This window comes from Palaemon carinicauda, chromosome 13 (genome assembly GCF_036898095.1).
Source record: "Palaemon carinicauda isolate YSFRI2023 chromosome 13, ASM3689809v2, whole genome shotgun sequence".
Lineage (NCBI taxonomy): Eukaryota > Metazoa > Arthropoda > Malacostraca > Decapoda > Palaemonidae > Palaemon > Palaemon carinicauda.
The window spans coordinates 34,135,432-34,159,679 of NC_090737.1; the positions used below are offsets into that span (position 1 = coordinate 34,135,432).

Here is a 24,248-nt window from a genome sequence, read left to right on the forward strand (position 1 = left end):
ATTTGTGATTTTAGTAATATATTGTACAAAACAGTATATTCACTATCTGAGCGTCAATGGACGCACAGGAGTGTATTGTAAGTCAGATTTCCATACTTGTCTGATGTTCATATACTTGCCCACCCTCCTCCCCGCTGACTAGTGATGTCAAGAGGACAAGGAATAGTTCAACTTTGAAACTGAAATATCAAAGGCTCTGTGGCTATGCTTCTTGCCATTAATTGCTAGAAAATCTGGAATAGTTTTTATAATTGTGGAGATAAATGTCGATAAACCTAGCTTTCAGAGAAGCAATTTAAAAATCTGAAGGATATTAAAATAAATTTTATCCACCCTATTTCATTATTCTGTGAGGGGCTGGCTCTCAAAAGTTTACAATATTTGTATTAGTTCCATCAATCTGTTCAACACTTGCATATGTTTTTTGCCCTCAGAATTTATTTACTTTAAATAAAAATATAATTAACCAAAAACTAATAATTGGAGATTAAGAAATGTAATTAAATATTTCTTTTATTTGGCAATATTATGTTTTGTAAAATACAAAAAATACAAATTAATCATTACATAAAGAAGGAAATCTGTAAAGATAAAGTTTCTCTTTATAATATTGGTTGTACTTAAATGAGGAAGATTCATTGAGAAATAAATGCCCCTAAGCTTATGTGAGAGTTTGAGGTTATTATTGTAAGTTAGTTTAACTCTTCGAATCCCATAAGACATACAGTATTTTACATCCATGGATTATGACTCCCTTGATCTCCATATGATGTATTTTACATCCTGTAATTATCTCTTTCTTTAATTACCTCTTCCAACAAAGTTGAAAGGAGGTTATGTTTTTGCCCCTGTTTGTATGTGTGTGTTTGTGAACAGCTTCCTGGCCACGATTTTAATCGTAGAGTAATAAAACTTGCAGGGATTAACTGTTATGTAAAAAGCGGGAAATCAGTAAATTTTGGAAGGTCAAGGTCAGAATAAGCAAAATGTCCAATTCTCATAATCAGCCATAAGTTTGGACATCATTGTCACAAAGACTTCAAACTTGGTTCGTATTTGAGTGTATGAAAATCCACGCCAATTAATACATGTAAAGGTAAAAGGTCGAGGTTGAGAAATAAGCTGCTGCGGTGGAGGTCTGCGCTCTATTGAGTGCACCTCTAGTTATTTTTGTCCTCAGTCTACATAGCTGAGGACTATGAAGCTTGAAGTAAATGATAAAAGGAGAAGTATTAATTTAAATGCTCAAGATAGAGACGACTGGCAAAATCTAACGGAGGCCCTTTGCGTCAATAGGTATAGATGATGATGGTGATTAAACTTTTACAAAATATGTAAAACTATATGCCAATGGAAAGGAACTTTATTCAGCTATACAATAAGAAATTATTAAAGTTCTTAGTACTAATTGTTTTTTTATGCTAAGATAAGTTAGGTAAAATGTCCCCTAAAAAGGTCCTGAGTAATAAATTTGTTTTCCTGCTGGCTGGGATTTGAAAGGGTTATTGAAGCCACTGGGTCATGCAAAGAGACCTATAAGTCTCATTAGAATTTGTTCATAAAGAAAAGGATAAAATTTGAGAAGGTAAGGAAGATTGATAGCAGAATCGGAGAAGACCAAAGTGGGTATTGAATAGGAAAGGCAAATGGTAAAGTGCCATCACATAGAGTTTTTAACCATCTACAGTGTGCTATGTGTCTTGAAACTGCTTGCTTGGTGTAAATGACTTTGATAAAGTTCAAGCTTTGTTTTTTCTTGTTTTTATTAAGTTCAGTAGGATTGATTTATAATGTTCATTCTCTTGTATTCCAGAGATAGAAATTAATACAGTATTTGCAAAAAAATACAGCAAAAGATATTATGGCTGTACAATACCAAGAAGTTAATTGCTCTCAGCTGTCTATATCAATTTAAAATGAAGCTCTGTCAGATTTATAACCTATGAAAAAGAAATCAATCTTTATTTCATTTTCCTCAACTAAATTGTACTTTTCATACTGATCTACATCAAATTGAAAGATGGACTAAAATTTCTGTATCTTAGGTATGATTGATGTTCTGAAAGATTTGCGGTTTTTCAATACCCTTAAACTTGTTCTGGGTGGGTCATCGTTGGAATCATCACCAGAACTCCAGGGGACGTAGTAAGTATGTAACTTTTGTCTCCAGAGATAATAATAATAGTTCATTAGTTCCTAGTTTATCTCGGGGGAAACTTCCCTGAGAATTATGTGCTATTCATTCTTTCAATGAAAAAAACTTGTCTGTGATAAAATAAGATAAACAATAGAATTCTTACAAAGATGTGTGCAGACCATTTGTTCCCTCGTCAGTATTTAAGATGTGGCACAGAAATGCAAATTGTTGCCTTCTTTAAGCCTCATTCTTCTTTTGGATTAATCCTAATGAAGCCATGGTATTCTTTAAGCAGTTGTTATTTTGTATCAATTGATAGTATTGAGATTTTTTTCTAGAAAGATAATTTAGTTTCTATTTCAAGAGCAAGTATAGATTTCAAAGTATATTGTATAAGTTGATTTTGGTGAAATTAGTACATTCAGGTAATCTAAGTTGATATGAGTTTGTTATTGTCCCAAGATAGTAGTATCATATTTTTAAACATTCATTCAATAATCTTTTGACTTTTTTAGATAACATAATTTGCTTTTGGTTTTACTGCTGTACATGAATTACTTTTTAGATTTCCCATAGATCTTACAGTCGTCATGACCATTGATTCTTTTTGTTTCACCTGTAGATAGTGCCACACTTCATGGCATTCTAAAGGGCTTAATCATGCTGAGTTTGACTCTAACATAGTTTAAGTTTCCCGCCTTCCAGTAATCTCATACTGATGTTAAATTTTGTTAGGGAACTATCTGGCAACATACCAAGATTTATGGCCTTCATAAGGAGACCAGTTTTCCTCTCAGTCCCACTATCACTAGGGAGGGTTGTTTTAGAAGTTCTCAGGGGTATGCCTTTGTTCACATTTTGTTTTATACATCTCAATGTCATACCCTTTTTTCAGTTCCTTAGAATCTTATCTCAAATAAGTTATAATTCATAGTTGTATATATCATGAGTAGATTTCTTTGTGAGTAGTCCTATACTAAGAAAAAAGGTCTTCATTATTTCATTACAGTGAGAATAGTGTGTGCCCAAACTCCTGTTTATTTTGCACTTACTGAACATCAGATATCTCTGCCACCTCCCCATTTGTCATATAATCTTCACACCACATAGGCCATCAATCTTAGACGTTCTACTGTATAGTCACACCTCTTCAAAATCTCTTTATTTTTTAGTTTTTAGTGATGCTATTTCTTTCATGTCATGGTCCAATTACCAATTTTAACCCTTTGGTTTGCTACAGTTTTTATTAAATTTTTTCCCAGCTGGGAGTCTGCTTGGAGATTGTCGCAGTGGGATTCAGCAAACATTGCTGAGAAATGGGACACTGCTTGTGCTGCAAAGTTGACACATAACATGGATTTCCATCAGAGCTTATTCTTAGCTTTACAGTCCATCCACCATCGAGATTTATCTCTTTCAAAGCAGCACACACTTCGAGCAAGATTGCAAATAATAGAAAATTTAAAACTGGTAAGCACACTCTCTCTCTCTCTCTCTCTCTCTCTCTCTCTCTCTCTCTCTCTCTCTCTCTCTCTCTCTTTTTTTTTTCTTTTTTTTTTTTTTCTTTTTTTTTTTTTTAGTAAATTTAGAAATTGGATTGAAGAAAAAATATGGTAATCATACAAGTAACTGACTAAGAAAAGGTGATAGAAACAAACTACTGAGCAGCCAAATGGAAAGTTCTGTAATATGGTTTAATTTTAAATTGTTCTGTGACTGGAATACAAACCACGCTATTTAATAGGGGTATTATTTTCGGCGTAGGTGAAATGACGAGCCATTAATTTTTAACGAGGGTTAACTACACACACCGCTAGTTAGGGGGGGTAGGGAGGGTAGCTCTCACACCTGTGATTGAGCTCACCTTGCTTTCAGCTCGGATGGTGAACGGTCGTTGCTGTTCTTCATCCTCGCCGATTTTTGGTAGCCATTAACGCCATTTTGTTTTCTCTTTTTCTTTTAGAGTGTTTGAAGTTGACTTCTGCGACCATGTGCACCTGCCCCTGTGGAACATTTATGTCGGCAGTCGAGACTGATCGTCACGCCTTTTGTCCTTCTGGCAGAGGTCAACGGTGTGATAGTGTCAATAAGTTTGGTGAGTGTAGGGAGTGGTCTTCCTCTCAGTGGGAGAGGTTTTCACGGCGGCGGAAGAAGAAGTCCAAGCGGGATATTTCTCCTTCAAAGGTTGTTTCGAAGGGAGAAAAACACAAGGCTTCTTCTTTCGTTGTCCAAACCTCCTCCAAACCTCCTCCTTGGTCGGTCTCTTTCGAGAGACTGTCGAGTAATAGCGTAGACCAATTTATTTCTGACCAACCCCAGTTCTCGAGAGATGAGGTTGCTTCCCCCTAGCGAAGCAGCACCACCTCTCCCTCCGGGTGAGGCCTTGTCACTAACTTCCATATTTCAGATTTGGTCCTCCTTGAGGCTCACAGGTTCGCCCTCCAAGGAGGCCCTGCTTGAGTTCACCCTTATGGGTGTTTCTGTCAAGCAATCGTCGTCGCCGTCCGAGGTAGATCCCCTGACTCTTGTCGACGTTGTTGTGTCAGAGGTGTCTCATGTGACATCACCCATCTCCTCTGCTACTCCAAACTCTACAATTGTAGCTGCCGACTTAGTTTCCCCCGTTCCTGACCATCCTCCGAGGGGGAAACTAAGTTCATCATCGGTCTCTCCTGCTAGTTTTTCTCTCCCTCAGGGTAGTTCACTTACAGAGACACCTCTTTGGAGGACTGCTGACGATCAGCTTGCCGATCCAACTGCCCCCAGGCGGCTCATCCGTCGGAAGGCTCGCTTTCCTCTTCGTCTTAGAGGCCTTCCTTCACCTGCGGTGAGGAGGCGCCTGTTTGGTTCAACGTCTTCAATGCAGTCCCCCTCTTAGGATCCTCTAGACCTTCATTCGTCCATCACTTTACCTGCTACCAGTCTTGTGACTTCGGTCCTGGACTTCTCTGCAGATTGTTCGCGATCTCCTTCGGTGGATGGTCGTCCTTTTAAAGGACACGTCGACCATCCATCCAACAGACCTGCTGACCTTCCATCGCCGTTCCTGTATGAGCCTAATAAAGCTCCTCCAAAGTGCGCTACTGCGCGCCATCACTCTCTCCCCGCGCACCACTTGCCTACGCGCCCTGATCAGCACTCACCAGCAGCTAGTCAATCCACAATGCTTCGGCGCACCACTCATCCTGCTCGCCCTCACAGAGGGCAGCAACCTCACGCTCTTGCGCGCCAACATGCTCTTAGGCGCCATCAGTCTCCTGATCTTCAGCGCTCTCCTGCGCACCATGCGCACACGTGCCCACAATCACCTGCTCACCCTGTGCACACATGCCCAGGGTCGCCTATGCGCCGGCACCCTGCGCACACGTGCCAGCACTCTCCTGCTTGCCAGCGCGGCAATTCTCTCCTACGCGCCAGTTACCTGCGCTTCAATGTTCTCCTGCGCACCAGCATGCCAACATGTGCGCCCCACATCACCTGCGCACTAACGCTCTCCTGTGCGCCATCTTGCGCACCAACCAACGCGCCAGCAAAAACCTGCACGCCATCACTCTCCTCCCGCGGACAAGATCGTAGGTGAGGCGACAATCACGTTGCCGCCCTCACCTGCACGCCAACTTTTACCTGCGCTCCAGCGCTCACCAGACCATGTGCGCACACCTGTGCGCCAACACACTCCCGCGCACTCATCATGATTCTCCTGCGCGCCCGCGCGCGCAAATATTCTCCTGCGTGCGCGCTCGCCAACATTCTCCTGCTCGTGAGCACCAATATTCTCCCTCGCGCGAGCACCGTTATTCTCCCTCGCGCTAGCGCCAATATTCTCCCGTGCGCGAGCATGCACACCAACAGGCACGTCATCCAGCAATGTCGCCATCGCCTCATTTCCCTCTCCGCAAGCGCATACCGTCACGCATTGTGGGAGAAGGGAAACAATTTCATGCAGAGGGGTTCAGGATCCCTAAGCTACCTTCTAAGGGGAACCAACCTATTCCAATAACTCCCCCCGGGGAACCTTTGGTCCCTTTCCCTTCATAGGATCTGTTTGACAGTGCATCTGTCAGCCAGCATCCCTGGTTCAGTGCCTTAATCAGAGCTGTAACCCAGGCTTTCAAGCCTGTCCTGTCTGATCGCTCATCAGAGCGACATATAGCTCTAGATCTAAGGCATGGAATCATGGCTTCCTCTACCCCTTTGAAGAGGAAAAGAGGAGTATCTGACGCGGTCACTTCCCCGTGGGCGAAGCTGACTTCATGCTGACCATCGAGGCAAGTTCCTCCTGTTCCTCAGACAAACTCTCCATCCCTGTCGGACGAAGATCTCCCGTCACCTAAGGAACCACGCGAAGAGAAACTCTCCCCCATTACACCAATGGAGGAAATCTCTTTTCACGCCGAGAGTTCCCCGCAGTCTGAGAACAGAAGGGACATGCCACACACATCGATGTTGGAGTCTTACCTCCTTCTCAAGAAGGAATCCAAAGACTCCAAAATCATGCCGAAGTCCTCCACTAGGGCTAGAATGGAGCCAGCCAGCCACTCGGGGAATGTCCGCGACTCTCCCCAAGAAGAGCCTTTGGGGAACGAAGGAGACTTCGCTGCAAGTCCTACAAGAGGAGGAGACCAGCAGGAGTCAGAACATGCATTCTGGCAGGTTCTGACTCTAATGAGGGCTCAACGGGTTTTCCGACCCAGAGATCCTCCCTCGAGAGGGCAAAGACACTGTCCTAGACCGCGTCTTTGGTACTCAAAAACCCTCAAAGACCAGTGCAGCCCTGCCCTGGTCTCAAGGGGTGAAGAGTACCAGGGACAAGATCGCCCAGCAGCTCTACAAGGTTGGCCAGGGCACCAGCCGGCCGTTGAGATACTACCGCTAGAGAGTTATGGGGTCCTTTGACTGGCCAGACAGTATTACATAGGACCCTTCTCTCTGGTTACGGTTCTTTCCCTTTGCCTACACAGACACGGAATAGTCTGGCCTATTCTTTACAGATTCTCCTCTGTCCTCACACCTAACAACACTGAGATTGCCAAACAATTCTTCTTCACCCAAGGGGTTAACTTCTGCACTGTAATAGTTCAGTGGCTACTTTCCTCTTGGTAAGGGTAGAAGAGACTCTTCAGCTATGGTAAGCAGCTCTTCTAGGAGAAGGACACTCCAAAATCAAACCATTGTTCTCTAGTCTAGGGTAGTGCCATAGCCTCTGTACCATGGTTTTCCACAGTCTTGGGTTAGAGTTCTCTTGCTTGAGGGTACACTCGGGCACACTGTTCTATCTAGTTTCTCTTCCTATTGTTTTGTTAAGGTTTTTATAGTTTATATAGGAAATATTTATTCCAATATATAGGAAATATTTATTCCAATATTGTTACCATTCTTGAAAGATTTTATTTTTCCTTATTTCCTTTCCTCACTGGGCTATTTTCCCTGTTGGGGCCCCTGGGCTTGTAGCATCCTGCTTTTCCAACTAGGGTTGTAGCTTAGCATTTAATAATAATAATAATAATAACCGTTCCGGTACCACGAACAAGCTCCTCTCACCTCCTCGCTTACAGCAGAGGATGTACTTGGAGATCCTGGAGGAACCCAGTTCAGCTCTACCACTTCACCACTCTCTGGAAGAGCTAACCAGGGGAATCCCTCTTAAGAGAGACTCCAACCAGCAGGTCTTGTTCTCGGCAGCCGAGATCCTTAATCAGGAGAAGGTCATGAAGTATGCCATGCAAGCTACTTCGTGGCTTGATATCTGGTTAGGGACCTTAGGTATCCAGATACGATCCGAGGATTTCTCCAAGGAACGTACCAGAAAAGTTATGGAAACCTTCCTACTTTCAGGTACTCACACGATCGAGTTTCTTGCCCACCAAGTCTTGAACTTGTGGGCAAATACCATCTTGAAACGTCGAGATGCAGTAGCTGAGAGGTTCCACCAGAAGGTCCCTAGCGTCGGGATCAATAGGCTCAGACATTCCTTCATAGACGGGTCCCATTTGTTTGAGCTTAAGGATGTGGAACATGTTTCTGAGGGGTGGAGGATGTCTCATCAAGACTCCCTCCTCCATAGGGCTTTAACATCTAAGCCCTATAAACCTCTAGCACCACAGCAGTCCCGTCCAACCAAGACCACAACGACGACAAAAACTGCAGCGAAGACAACGGTGTCTAAGCCCTTTCTTGTCAAAGACTCGACAGGCAAAAAGTCCTCCATGGGAGGGAAAAATCTTAGAGGGAGCAGTCAAGGCAGCAAACTCTAAGATAGGCAGTCCCCCTGCATTTCCACCAGTGGGGGGATGCCTACAAAGTTGCGCAAACAGGTGGAAGCACCTCGGGGCAGATTCCTGGACAATCTCCGTGATCAGTCTAGGTTATCGCGTCCCGTTCATAACATCTCTACCTCCCCTGACCAGGAATCCAGTGTCATTGAACTCCCTTGCCATGGGATCGGCAAGGGGGCAAGCCCTTTGGGCAGAAGTGCAGACCTTGTTGAAGAAGGGCGCTCTCCAAGAGATCCTCGACGGATCCCCAGGGTTCTTCAGTCGACTTTCTTGTAAAGAAGGCGTCTGGAGGCTGGAGACCAGTCATCAACCTCTCAGCTCTGAACAAGTTTGTTGAACAAACTCCGTTCAGCATGGAGATGGCAGACACGGTCAGACTAGCAGCAAGACCGCAAGACTTCATATGCACACTGGACCTAAGGGATGCGTACTTCCAGATCCCAGTCCATCCCTTTTCAAGGAAGTACTTGAGATTCAGCCTAGACAACAGAATATACCAGTTCAAGGTGCTGTGCTTCGATCTTTCCAACACCACAAGTCTTCACCAGAGTTTACCCTAGTGTCATCTTGGGCACACAGGATTGGCATCCGTCTCCTCCATTATCTGGATGACTGGCTAATCCTAGCAGACTCGGTGTCAACCCTTCTTCAACACCGAGACAAACTTCTGAGACTTTGCTAGGATCTGGGGATCATGGTAAATCTCAAGAAGTCCTCTCTGCTTCCCACTCAAAGACTGGTATACTTAGGCATGATTGTAGACTCCATTCTCCACAAAGCCTTCTCATCAGACGACAGGATAGCAAGGCTGCGAAAGGTTGCAAGACCTTTTCTCAGACGAGAAGAACTTCCAGCCCAATCGTGGCTATGACTCCTCGGTCCCCTTTCATTGCTGGCCCGTCTAGTTCCCAATGGCGACTCAAGTCCCGGTGGAATCAAGCTCACGACTCCCTGGACATCCAGATCCCCATGGGACCTGTGGAACTGACAGACCTCCAGTGGTGGGTGACAGACGAGAATCTACGAAAAAGAGTGGACCTTCTTGTCCTCCCCCCGGAGGGGGCCCACGTGCTGCACCACACAACCTCAGACCTCTGATCAGAGTCAGAAAAGTACCTCCACATAAATCTCCTAGAGATGAAGGCCATCTTTCTGGCCCTTCAACAGTTCCAACAGTTCCTGGCAAGCCACTCTGTGGTGGTGACGAGCGACAACACCACAGTAGTGGCCTACATCAACAAACACAGAGGTACTTTTTCACAGCAACTATCCCATCTAGCAGTAGAGATACTGAGATGGGCCGAAATCCACTCGATACCACTATCGGCATGCTTCATTCCGAGCAATAGGAATGTGCTCGCCGACAACTTGAGCAGAGCATCTCAGATAGTGAGTACCGAGTGGTCTTTGGATCATATAGTAGCCAACAAAGTCCTTACTTTGTGGGGTACTCCGACTGTGGACCTCTTCACAACGGCCCTGAACTTAAGGCCTCCGCTGTACTGTTATTATTATTATTATTATTACTTACTAAACTACAACCCTAGTTGGAAAAGCAGTATGCTATAAGCCCAGGGGCTCCAACAGGGAAAATAGCTCAGTGCGGAAAGGAAAAAAGGAAAATAAAATATTCTAAGAAGAGTAACAACAATAAATATCTCCTATATAAACTAGAAAAACTTTAACAACAAAACAAGAGGAAGAGAAATAAGATAGGAGAGTGTGCTCGAGTGTACCCTCAAGCAAGAGAACTCTAACCCTAGACGGTGAAAGGCCATGGTACAGAGGCTATGGCACTACCCAAGACTAGAGAACAGTGGTTTGATTTTGGAGTGTCCTTCTCCTAGAAGAGCTGCTTACCATAGCTAAAGAGTCTCTTCTACCCTTACCAAGAGGAAAGTGGCACTGAACAATTACAGTGCAGTAACCCCTTGGGTGATGAAGAATTGTTTGGTAATCTGTGTTGTCAGGTGTATGAGGATAGAGGAGAATATGTAAAGAATATGCCAGACTATTCAGAGTGTATGTAGGCAAAGGGAAAATGAACCGTAACCAGAGAGAAGGATCCAATGTAGTACTGTCTGGCCAGTCAAAAGACCCCATAACTCTCTAGCGGTAGTATCTCAACGGGTGGCTGGTGCCCTGGCCAACCTACTACCCAGTCCCAGACCCCAAGGTTCTCTGGCAAGATGCTTTCCAACAATGGTGGGACAACATCGACGTTTACGCCTTTCTCCCGTTCTGTCTGATGAGGAGGGTACTTAACAAGACCAGAACATCGATCAATCTTTCAATGACTCTCATAGCTCCACTATGGCATCACGCAGATTGGTTCCCAGACCTTCTGCAACTCCTAACGGAGCCTCCAAGAGAATTCCCTCCACAACACAATCAACTCAAACAACCACTTGCCAACATCTTCCACAAAGCCGTAGCTTTGCTACGACTTCACGCCTGGAGAAGACTATCCAGCATCTCCTCTCTGAGAGAGAATTTTCACAACAAGTTGCGATCAGGATGTCTGGACACCTGCGAAAATCATCAGCAGCAGTCTACCAGGCAAAGTGGAAAGTCTTCTGTGGTTGGTGTCGTAGAAGGGGTATATCTCCACTCGATGCCACTATTCCAGCAATAGCGGAGTTCCTCGTGTATTTGCGTGAAATAATGCGCCTATCAGTCTCGGCAGTGAAAGGCTATTGCTCAACCTTAAGCCTCGCCTTCAGACTGAAAGGAATGGACATTTCTTCATCGCTAGAACTTTCTCTACTCATACTCAGTTATGAACTTACCTGCCCCCAGTCAGAAGTGAGACCTCCCCCATGGAACATGGTTCGAGTTCTCAGGTCTCCTAAGAGACCTCCCTATGAATCATTATGCCAGGCAACAGATCGCCACCTGAATTGGAAGACGGTGTTCTTGCTAGCTTTGGCCTCGGCCAAGCGAGTCTGCGAACTTCATGGTCTCTCATACGACATCGCCCATTCAAGGGGATGGGGGAGAGGTAACGTTCAGCTTCGTCCCTGAGTTTATTGCTAAGACTCAGAACCTGGGAGTAGCGGATCCTTGATTCGACTCCTTCCGGATTTCAAGTCTCCGTACTGTAACAGATGACCCAGACCATATCTTACTATTCCCAGTAAGGAGTTTGAGGCTCTACGTCAAGAGAACAGCCGCAGCTCATCCTCATGTGCCTGCACTATTCGTTAGCACAGGAAGCACCAAGAGGAGGGTCACCAAGAACACTATCTCAGCATGGATTTGTAGGGTCATTGACCTTGCACTGAATCCAGACGCTTCTCCGTCACGTCGCCCTAGAGCATATGATGTCAGGGGCATAGCTACGTCCCTGGCCTTCAAAAGAAACTACTCAGTGACGCAGGTTGTTCAAGCTGGGGTGTGGAAACGTCAAAACACATTAACATCCCACTATCTGCAAGACGTGACCCACAGGAGACTCGATATGTTTTCTATCGGTCCTGTGGTGGCTGCACAACAGCTGGTTTAAAACCTCAAGCTCCTTATTGGACAAGTCGCAGAAGGTTGAGGGCATTGTTACCCTGTTTTAGTCTGCATGAATGAAAAGGTTTGACAGGCCCTTATTCTTTTCTTCATTCTCCCCTCTCTTGGGGAAAGCAGCATCCTGGGTTCTCTGCATAGCTGACCTCAAACCCCTCTGGGTAAACCATGCTCCCTTGCGTACCTAGTATTAAGATTAATAGTGTTGCGTCCCCATACCCTGACGAGGTGGTATTGGGAAAGTCCTAGTGCACAGTTTTTCCATCTAAAGAACTCGGAATAACTTTCTAGGACGAGTCACATTTCTACATAACTTCACAGACAGCTTGCGTAGGCCGCAAACCTTGCTACTCAGGGACTCCTTATTCCTTGATTGCTAACACACTCGGGTAAGGAGCCCCCGGGTAAAGCCAAAAAGCCATATTGGCTGGGACGTCCACCCTTCCTAATGGGTGAGTCACCCCTATTAAATAGCGTGGTTTGTATTCCAGTTACGGAACAAATGACAAATTCGTAGATAATTTGTATTTTTAAATATAAAACTTACCTGCTGGTTATATAATGGCTAAAGTCCCTGATGCCTCGGCAGGAAATTCAAAGTCTCTTGCACAGCTTAGCGCAGATATGCCAGGTGTACCCCAGCGCCCTCGCGGTACAACAGGTAGAACTATATTCAACCAATTCAGATTTTCTCTGCCGCCATAGCTGGCTGTACTATTGGAAATTCTCTCTCGTTTTCTTACTCTGTTTGGACGTTATTTGGTGATGTATTAACGTTTTTGAGTTTTGGCTTTCGCATATTTGTTTTATTTGATCTGTGATCACATATTCATAACTTGAAAGGTAGGGTTAGAATGTTTTTCAACCTATTTTAAACCTCACGAAAGCATAGGGGCGAAATGTAAACATTTCGACCATTGATGACGTCACAGCCTCTTCCGTAGGCTAAAAGTCTGTCTTGCTTTTTACAAAGAATATAAGTGAATATGCTTTTCAAGTATTAAGTTATAAATTAAATTAAAAGAATTTATTTTGAGAAAATGTTATCCTTTTAATAGTTTTCTTTAGATAATCTTCGATCTGTTTGCAAAGATTAACTAGCGTTCAGTTTATTTTTGTTGCGCAGTAGTCAGTATCGTTACGATGTTACAATATATTTTAGCGATTTTATGAATAGTACTTTCTTCTTACTTCTCAAGTTTTAGATTGTACTTTATAAAAGGAACATTTTATTTTGCAATTAATTGGTCCTTTCAGTATTTTTTCCTTAGAGATTAAAGGAAGTTACAGTTCAGTTTATTTTATACGATGCAGTATTCTTTACAATCGTCGTAGCGCACGATTCTATGTATCATTGTTGCTTTGGTGGTATTCGGAATACTAAAATTCTTCGTATATTATTTGTTGATGTTCCAATGATGCAAGTGATGATTCATCTTTTATTGGAACCCCTTAATCTAAGGGGTTATTTTAATTTATAAATATTATATCTGTTAAGGTAATATTTGATATTTAATATTGTGTTACATTTATATGGGATTTGGTACTTTTGCATTCCCATTCAAACAATTGTCCAGTGACAGAATTATAAGTCTCTCCCTACGGAGTTCATTTCATTTGAGAGGGTGTATACTTTGGTTTTCAGGTAATTATGAAACTATCTTTGTGCCAAAGAGTAAAGTGCAAATTTTTTAGTGATAAATTGTGCAGTGAATTTTATTCAGTGGAGAGTGCTTCCATTCAGACCTGTCGTTATCCTAGCCTTAGACCTCTGTCGAGCTCCCGGACCCAGGGGAGAAGTTAAGTCGAACGGCGAAAGGAATCGAGAGGGTAACCAGGCGTTACAGTCTTTTAAGACCCGAACTGAAGTCCTCTCGAGCGTTTTCTGTCGATCACCAGAACGCTCACCCTCGCTATAGATAAAGCGAGGTATTAGTGTTTTCAAAGGCACTAACCTGAAAATAAAATTAGATTCGTTCTGCGTGTGTTACGTTTCATGCGGCGCAGACGCAGTGCCGCCACCTCCACCTCCACCTGATGGGTGTCGTCTCTTGACACTGGCAAACGCTATGGATCGACGAAGATAATGCTGAATACGTTTCGCCTAAGGTTGATCCTTGATCTTTGTAGTTAGGCATGAAATAGCATCTATCTTCGTTTATGCAGTCTTTTCAGCCTGCTGTTAACAGTGCGGTTGGGTGTCTCGATTCCGGTCTTTGACACGGTCGCACAGGCGACGTGTCTTTAACGGTGAGGACTCGTTGTCGCACAGGCGGCCTACCAACCGCAATGTTCAATGGTGGGGGAAAGTGGATGCTTTACTTCGATTACCTGCTCAACGCAAACCGACTGCTCATAGCACCTAGTATCAATCTATACAGACGCGCCGACGTTCGCCAGGCAGCAAAGCCGGCAAAGCGTCATCGGAACGGTGCGGCAACGTCGACGGAATGGAGCGAAGCGCCACATCAGTGTGGACGCTTCGGTGTCAGTGTGGACGCTTCAGCATCAATGTGGACGCTTTCAGTGTCAGTATGGACACTTCAGCGTCAGTATGGATGCTTCAGCGCCAGTGTGGACGCTTCAGCGTCAGGGTGGACGCTTCAGCGCTAGTGTGGGCGCTTCAGCATCAGTGTGGACGCTTCAGCGTCGGGGTGGACGCTTCGCTACCTATGACAATAGACTTTGATGTCTACCTGACCATGAACGTCTAGTGTTAAGTTATTGTTGCTCCAGGCGCTATATTAAGAAATAAATCTTAACTACCGTAGAAAGATATTATATTCTCGGACCAAGGCCTTCTGGGCTAACTCTTGGTTGTGAGAACTAGAATTAAAACCTCTTAAGTATTGAGGTCTGAATTCTGAATCATAAGGAGTGGATTCCTAAGAATCAAGACTTCTCTTCCTAGGATAGAGATTGTAAAAGGAAGGGAATTACTTTCAGAAACTCAGGAGAATTTTTCTAAATAAAGATTTTCCCTCATATTTTTTACCTGCTGCTCCTCGTTCTGACTTCAACGTTTTCGCTAGTTGAGTTGATGGTGTCGCTATTTATTTTATTTTATTTTTATTACTAGCCAGCTACAACTCTAGTTGGGAAAGCAAGATTCTTTAACCCAAAGGGCTCCTTTAGGGAACGATGGCCTAGTAAATTAATGGTAAAATAAATAAATAAATTAACATTAAATCATTCTCAGAAAAATAACGAACCTTACTGTAGAGATTGATTCAGCGCTTGCAGCTGCAACAACAGAAAGGGAATTAAGGCCTTTATGAGAATAGAACGTAAAAGTATATCTCCCACCACGGGCAGATCTTTTATGATTTAATGTATTATGTTTTTAAACCGCTCTTGTTAGTGACTCGTAAACATAGCGCAGTGCTCTGGAGGAGGTGTTTGTTCGTGTTCACCTTGCCCCTAGCCTATATCTCTTCCTTACGTTCCAACCCTTGGGAGAAGGAAGGTCGGTAGGCTGAGGTTCTTTGCGGACCTTGTGCATTAAACGTCTGTTCCGCCGAACGATAGTGTTGATGCAGTCCAAGACGTTCTTTCTCCACTTTGGAATGATGAATTAATGCTCTTTTCTTCGCCTATGATTGGCGAGCTATGACATCACAACCATGTGACATAGTATCTTGAAAAGAGCGAAGTTGGAATGTCTTGAAGCGATCAGTTCGTCATCGCTATGGTATCATGGATCTTGTAACTGTTTTCTGCATATTAGAATGCAGTTCCCTGACAAGAATAACATTCTACGTTTTCCCTGTCTACCAGACTAGGAAATTATTCGTCATGTATGCACGCGAACAGAACTTACCTTCGCAGCAGACGTGTTTTGATGCTTAAACAGGAAGCAATCGAGTGTGTTTTTTCTTCCGCGGTAGAAGCAGAAGTCAGACAAGTCACATACAATCCTAGCTCTTCCTCTGGAATCTGACTCACTTTCAGGGAGGAAAGACTTTGTCCTCATCGAAGGACGCAAAATCTAGACTTGGTAGTCACCAATCAATTTGTCCGAGACCTTTCAGGAGTCGTATGTTTTCTATTAACTTATCCTGCAGTATCTAACGTTCGCCGGAAGTTTTTTCTTTTCGGAAGAAGGCGACGTGTCAGCACCAGAATCGTGTAAGACACATAGTTCTTCGGGGGAAAAGGTGCTCAGTTTGCTTCTGTTCACACTTCTTCTCCTCCCCCAGTTTGGGGAAAGGTCTATTACTTTTTTCTGAGGTCTAGCGATTACTGTTGACGGTATCTCACAGCATTGGATACATTCAGTTTGCACAAGGCGCGCTTGAAATGTCATACGGACTCTCCCAGGTCGCTCACAGGACTGCGGTGGATGTTCTCTCCCGGCCTTTGCCCATGCTTGAGTTGGCGCACTCGCTACCCCGCGAGTGTAGATTTGGTCTGAGCTAAAAGAGGTCTATTTCATCTTTGTTTAGCGTTTATGATTCTCGGGGGGAGAAAATTTTCTCCTAAAGAGTCTAAGGACTACCATAGATCAAAGAAATGGTTTTCCGATTAGTGTCAGAAGGCATAGTTCTCCTATGCTTAGTAACGCTTCCTCGCAGAGATATGCTCGTGTTACGAGAAGCGTTAGAGCGGGTGCTTGTAGCAGTCTGGTCTCTCTCTTACGGCAGACGTCACGCAGACACAGATGCAAGTTCTGGTCTCTCCCTCACGCAGTCCCAGACGCAGACGCCAGTCTGGTCGTATGTTGGACACTGACAGTCAAAGTTGATCCTTTCAACAAGTTGTCCCATTTTCGCGGTCTGCGGGACGCGTGACTATCACTCATGCGGACGCATCCTACACGCGGACAACTCTCGGCAATCAGTTCCGTCTTTCCGTCAATGACCGGACGCGATGCTGTCGCCTTCACGCAGCACGCTGTAGATTTACAAGCGGGGCACACACACAGCGCTGTATCCACACGACAAGGTGAACGCATACAGCACGCTGACACCTTACGGCAATGCAAGCACATGCGACATTATGGTCGCATGCTAGACGCATACAGTCAAGTCTTTTTTCTCACAGCAGTATAAACAGACTATTGTCTCTCCTTCGTGTCTCTGGCCTCGCAGCTAACGCTCCCTCGTGTCAAGCTTTGGCTTTAAGTTTGTTGAACACTCGCTGATTACACACGATCAGGTCTTAACCTCACAGCATGAAGTTCACGTTGTTGATGCTTCTTTTCAACAAGCCTTGCTTTAATATCGGTTTCTTGCGACCGATATGGACGAGTTTTGGGAGGCGGTTCTAGATCCCTATTCTCTCTGACGACATATTGAGGGTAGGCAGCATGTTGGAACCATACTGGACTCATGCAGGGACCATGCTGGGTGCATGCTGGAAGCATGTCTTTAGTCCTTTTCCCCGTGTCAGGATCACGAACGTTTTATATTAAACCATCAAGCTTTAGGTCTAGCTGCCTCCAGTATTTCGGAAAACCCCTAAGATCTAGAGGGTTGTTCGAAGGAGACAGCTGAGGCTTTCGCTTGTACAAAGGACATTTGCCTCAAGGTTTTCCAACCCAATTAGAGTGTTTTATGGAGTGGTGTAGCGCTAGAGCCGGCTCTTCATTAGGTAACTCTAACACAAGTGGCCTATTTTTTCTTAGACCTTAGAAGAAAACACATTTTCTTTCCTCGTTGACCATCAAAGGGTACAGGAGTATGTGGGCATCTGTCTTCAGACGCAGAAGATTGGATCTATCAAATAGAGACCTTATAGATCTTCTCAGATCATTTGAGAGGACTTGGAGGCATCAGCAAGATGCGCCAGCCTGAATTTTAGGGTTCGTTTCTGGAGTTTTGCGGTAGTGACAGATCCGACCCTTTACACTTGGTTTCTTTTTAAGGCCTAACTTTGGAGACTTTCTGAGTAAGTCTACCATAGTTGAGAGTCAGTGAAGTTCACTCTTTCAGCAAGAACACGGACTTCACATTGGTTAAGCCATAGGTACCTTGCAACCTGGATTCTTGGTCATTAACAAACATCTTTCTCATCCATAGCCTAAATCTTTCGGGATCACTATTCTCTCGAATTTGGTTTGTGATGGGCTGAGAAGAGTTTTTTGCCCAATTAAAACGATGAAGTTTTATTGGGACAAGAACAAAGAAGTTAAGAGTCTATTCATAACTCTTGGGTGCACGGTCAAGAAGCCTGCACTATCCATGTCTAAAACATTCTATCATCTCGTATAGACTTTGATTACAAAGGTTCTTCCACACGGTTGGGTGACAGATCATAAGATGTTGAAAGAGTAAAGACTCATGAAGTTAGAGCTGTAGAAGCTTCTGTAACTTTTAAACTAAACTGTTCTCTGCAAAGCATCGCGTATACAGCCTTGTGAAGGGGTAATCCTGTATTCGCCTTGCATTACTTTTACCGTATCCAGTCTCTTTATGAAGACATCTACGTTTTGGGATCACTTGCAACAACGAGTGCAGTAGTAGGTGAAACATTCTCCACTACATTTCCCTAAATTCCTAGTACCCCTGTTCTTCTCTTGAAACTGTTATATATATTTTTATGATTGTACGTGAAGATTGGTCGGCAATCTTCCGCAATCTTTGACCTAGTCAGGTGGTCATTTTGTTCCTAGAGAGCGCCCGGAACAAGGGTATTAGTTGAGGTCCTGTCATGTTATAGGTGGTTGTACCGTATGACAGCTCCTAGAGATCATCAGCCCCGAGTGAATCCTTGGATCTCCTAAGGATAACAGACAAAATGAGGCAGAGCATTGCTGTCAGCTTCCTTATCAGGTTAGAACCGCTTAAGTTGTTTATGTAACTCTTAAGTGAATTTCCAATTATGCAGCTGTCTCTGACCCGCCACCAATGGGTGTCAATCAGCCATTATATAACCAGCGGGTAAGTTTTATATTTAAATATGATATTTTCATAATAAAATAAATTTTTGAATCTACTTACCCGCTGGTTATATAAGTTTTAGACCCACCCTCCTCCCCTCTAGAGACCATGGGGCATGGAAAATCTGAATTGGTTGAGTATAGTTCTACCTGTTGTACCGCGAGGGCGCTGGGGTACACCTGGCATATCTGCGCTAAGCTGCGCAAGAGATTTTGAATTTCCTGCCGAGGCGTCAGGGACTTTAGCCATTATATAACCAGCGGGTAAGTATATTCAAAAATTTATTTTATTATGAAAATATAATTTTTCCTAACTATACAAACCTTAGCTATTGAACCAAACTTGCTCGCCAGCCCTATCCCCCTTGAAGTCCTACCTCCAAGCAAAGTGAGCTTAATCACAGGTGTGTGAGGGGGAGCGGTAGCAAGCTACCATCCCTAACTCCCCCGCTAAATAGCAGTGTGGGTAGTTAACCCTCGTTAAAAATTGATGGCTCGTCATTTCAGCTACACCGAAAGTAATACCCCTATTAAATAGCTAAGGTTTGTATAGTTAGGTAAAATACAAATTATCTACGAATTGGTCATCTTTTTTTATATATTTGGGCACGCATGTTCATATCTTTAAAAATGTTTAAGTTGAAGGTTCTCACGTTAGAGATATAACTGGATATGAAAGGGTAGATCCTGTTCCATGCCTTTGTAGTAGGTTGGCCAGGGGACCAGCCACCCATTGAGATACTACCACTAGAGAGTTTTGGGGTTCTTTGGATCCTTATCTCTGGTTACTGTTCATTTTCTCTTTGCCTACACATACATTGAATAACCTGGCCTATTCTTTGCATATTCTCCTCTGTCCTCATGCACCTGACAACACCGATATTACAAAATAATTCTTCTCTCAAAGGGTTTACTACTGTACTGTAATTGTTCAGTGGGTACTCTCCCCTCGGTAAGGGTAAAAGAGACTCTTAAGCTATGGTAAGCAGCTCTTCTAGGAGAAGGACACTCCAAATCAAACCATTGTTATCTAGTCTTGATTAGTGCCATAGCCTCTGTATAATGGTCTTCCACTGTCTTGGGTTAGAGTTCTCTTGCTTGACGGTACACTCGGGCACACTATTCTATCCCATCTTATTTCTCTTACACTTGTTTTGTTAAAGTTTTTATAGTTTATACAGGAAATATTTATTTTAATGTTACTGTTCTTAAAATATTTTATTTTTCCTGTTTCCTTTCCTCACTGGGCTATTTTCCCTGTTGAAGCCCCTGGGCTAAAGCATTCTGGTTTTCCAATTAGGGTTGTAGCTTAGCAAGTAATAATAATAATATCCCATGACTGCTTACTCCTGCTTTATCCAAATAGGGAGATGTACAGTATCCTATTTATTAGCTGAAATCTTATCACTTGCATTTCAAGTATTTTCTTCCCTAACAATTTATTTTTTAAACTTTTAAGTGATGAAATATCAAGTTAGAAAATAGTTTGTGAGTCATCCTCATCACACACTTGAATAGGTCAGACCCCGTTGAAATGGTGAAGCACATCAACTTTTTATGCTTTCTTTTCTTGATTCAAATAGTACCATTAGTTTTTGTCACTAATTATGTTTAAACAGTAAATGTGAGGTAACACGCTTATACCCTTTGTGAATTTTGATAGAGCTCAATTTGGCTGTTCTTTGGTGAATCTTTCAAATGATTTTTCCTTTGGAGGGCCTTCTTGTCCTGGTGAGATGGTGGTTTACATAAAGATAATTTTTATTTTATGAGGTCATGAAGCTGATGCTTCTAAGTAAGTATAGAAGTAATTCATTTTAGAGTTAAAACCCTTTTTATCATTCTTTAACCCACTTCACTATTTTCTGTTCACCCTATTCTTCCATCATTATTTAGCAGAAATTTTTAGTGGTTTTGCTAGAATTGATAAGCAATTGGTCTAGCTTCTATGCAGAATTGCCTTTATAGTTTATTTTGCATTTGATTGAATTTTGTTGAAATTTCAGTCATGGTCATTAAATTTTTGAAGTGTTGCTAAAAAATCTTCATGTTCCTAATTCAACTCTCTTATACTAAAGTTATTAAGTTATAAATTTACCAATGATTCTGGCAACATTAATGAAATTGCCTTGATGCTTAAGTTACAGTTATTTTGAAATGTTTTGGTACCTTATATGTATTTTGAGTTCTTTAACTGTTTGCAGAGCCAGGTTGAGAGTAGCAGTACAATTTATCCCCTTCTTAGCCAATTACAAATTCTGTCGGAAGTGGAAACGGCTGCCAATTGCCTCAGCAGTAAAAATTCCGAGAATGAGGTAGGTGTAGTATCCAAACGTAAATTCTGGAATATGAACATAACTTCGTGATTAAATATGTTTTTTATATATAAAACTTACCCGTTGGTTATATAATGGCTAAAGTCTCCTGACGCCCTGGCAGAACTTCAAATCTCACGCTACCGTATATATACCAGGTGTACACCAGCACCCTCGCGGTACAACAGGTGGAACTATACTTACAAGCCTCAGATCTTCTTCTGCCCGCATCGCTGGCTGTCATATTGGAAATTCGCTCTCGCTGTTTTACTCTGTTTGGATGTTATTCGGTGATGTACTGTACAAGGTTTTTTGAGTTTGGGGTATTGTTTTATTGTTCTCTATTTCATTTAATCTTGAAATCTTTTGGTTCAGGGTTATATTTATTAATTTAACCTTTGTTTTTTGGTTGTCGGTCTTTCTCTTATCCATTCAATATGGCCGACCCCTCCCCTGTTATTCGTAAGTGTGTTAGTGAAGGGTGTCGTACTCGACTCCCTAAGGGTTTTATTGATCCACACAATATTTGTGTTAAATGTAGGGTAAACCATGTTCTTTTGATGATCGATGTAATGAATGTTTTTCATTATCGGAAAATGAATGGGTAACATACGAACGTTATGTTAAAAGACTAGAGAGGGACAGGGTTAGGCGTAGTTCTTCACGATCTGTTGAAGTAGCCTTATCTAGTATTAATGATCCTATTCCTTCCTCCGTAGTGGTAGATCAACAACCGAAAGAACCTTCTCTTAAAGACATGTTTATCGCTATTCTGGCTCTGGGTGAAAAAGTTGAGTCGTTAGCGGCGGATAGAAATAAAAAATTTTCTGAAATAACATACTGAAAAATCGTGATTCTGTCAGAAATGTGGAAAGTGTCTCGAATGTATTCAGTGTTGTGGAGGGTGTGTCTGCACGGTCTTGTCGTTCGCCCAGCCTACGACCTCTTTCGAGCTCTCGAATCCATGAGAGAAGTAAAGTCGGACGGCCAAAGGGAACGAGAAGCTTCATCAATCGTCCAGACGTTCCCTCGAACGTTCCTGCTGCTGTAGCACAGGCCGGTCACCCTCATCGTAGGAAAGATGAGGTGGGTACGTTATCCCCGTCCTCCGATGAAGGTTTGGGTAGTGAAATCTGGCGTCACGCGTCCAGACCGCTAAAAAGACCGTATGCGGTTGTTCAGCGTCCAGAATCGCCTGCACGTCCAGGCTGTAGTATGTGGGATACACCTGAACGTTTCCGTTCTCTCGACGCATGCACTCCTGCGAAACGCTTAGATCACGGTGTTCGTGTAGAGAATATACAATCCGATTCAGAATTTGTTTCTGTGGCTGATGTTACTATTCATGCGCCACCACTTCCTTCAGACTGGCTTTCGTCACCCGAAAAGCGTGGTGGTAATGATGTTGATATCCCTTTAAGAAAGGAGTCGTATGCTGTTGTTCATCGTCCAGAATCGCCTGCACGTCCAGGCTGTAGTACGTGGGATACGCCTGAACGTTTCCATTCTCTCGACGCATGCACGCCTGCGAAACGCTTAGATCACGGTGTTCATGTAGAGAATACACAATCCGATTCAGAATTTGTTTCTGTGGCTTGATGTTACTATTCATGCGCCACCACTTCCTTCAGACTGGCTTTCGTCACCGGAAAAGCGTGGTGATAATGATGTTGATATCCCCTTAAGAAAGGAGTCGAATGTACGAACTAACGATCCTAAGTGGTCTATGCTTTTAGACATGAAACAACAGGTCTCGTCGTTCATGGAGTCTTATCAACCGGCTGTTGGCAGTGCGATTGGGCGTCAGACGTCATACCAGTTGTCGCACAGGCGGCCTGTGGTCTCTAGTGCTGACGTGTTATCGCACAGGCGGTCTCCCATTCGCAGTGTTCAGCAGCAGGTTGATATAGATGAGTCTCATCAGAGAGTTGTTGCAAAACAAATGTCGACTTCCGATCATAATGAGAAACGCCGGCGTCGCCAAGTGGATGCAATGCATCGCCGTGACGACTCTCAGCAGTCAACTTTTGACACTATGAAAGGTCATCGTCAACAACAGGTGGATGCTAGGCATCCACGGGACAACCATCACCAGTCTACTTATGACGGCATAGAATGTCGGCGTCAGCAACAAGCGGACGCTACGCATCCACGCGGCGACACTCGGCAGTTGGCCATTGACGTCGAGCGTCAACCTATCCATGGCGTCACACATCAGTCAGCCTCTACCTCTCCTCTTCAGTTGTATGCAGTTATTGATCATGGCAAGCAATCTCATTCAGACTTTGATCCTTCAGTTCAGGCTGCAGCAGTTGCTGCACTGCCAGAAGATGAACTTGAAGAAAAGTCTGATGTGGACGAACCTTTAGAGGAAGTTTCTGAAAATGAAGAAGATAAACATTATCAACATGCTGTTGATCTTAGAAAATTTATGTTAATTCTTACAGAGGTTTTTCCTGAACATTTTACCCCTGTGGCCCCTCGTTCTCCTCCATCGGAATTTATCTTAGGTAAAGCAACCAAAGTGCCGGTTTATACTTAGATGGTTCTTTCACGTTCTTTTAAACGAGCCTTGAAGTTAATGGGTTCCTGGATGGACAAGAACAGAGCTATTGGCAAAACGGCCTTTGCTTTTCCTCCCGCAAGATTGGCCTCTAAATCCAGTGTGTGGTACGAGACTGGTGAAGTGCTGGGCTTGGGATTTCCTTCTTCTACCCAGGGAGATTTCTCGAGTCTGGTGGATTCGTCTCGTCGTCTGGCCTTAAGGAATACAAAAGTTTGGTGGTCAATGGCAGAGTTCGACCATTTTCTTAAGGGTTTGTTTAGGGCTTTTGAAGTGCTAAATTACCTAGACTGGTCTTTGGGAGCTTTAAGCTGGAGGGTCTCTGATATGAAGTTCTCGGACACTAGTGGCCTTGTTCATTTGATGTCCTGCTTGGATGAAGGTGTGAGGGATGGCTCTAACGAGTTAGCTGCCCTGTTCACAGCTGGAATCCTTAAGAAAAGGGCCACTATGTGTTCTTTTCTCTCGGCAGGAGTTTCACCTTACCAGAAAGCGGAACTACTGTTCGCTCCTTTGTCATCTACTTTGTTTCCGCAAGAGTTGGTAGGGGAGGTTGCCACTG

General features: G+C 43.5%; 1 protein-coding gene across 1 annotated transcript in view; it reads left to right on the forward strand.

The window, feature by feature from the left end:
* Nucleotides 1-24,248, forward strand: part of tefu (Serine/threonine-protein kinase tefu) — a 912,746-nt gene that overhangs the window by 717,412 nt on the left and 171,086 nt on the right. The window contains exons 41-43 of the mRNA XM_068385552.1: nt 2,046-2,145; nt 3,400-3,607; nt 21,013-21,123. Coding sequence (XP_068241653.1) covers nt 2,046-2,145; nt 3,400-3,607; nt 21,013-21,123 — 419 coding nt within the window. The remainder of the gene's footprint in view (nt 1-2,045; nt 2,146-3,399; nt 3,608-21,012; nt 21,124-24,248) is intronic.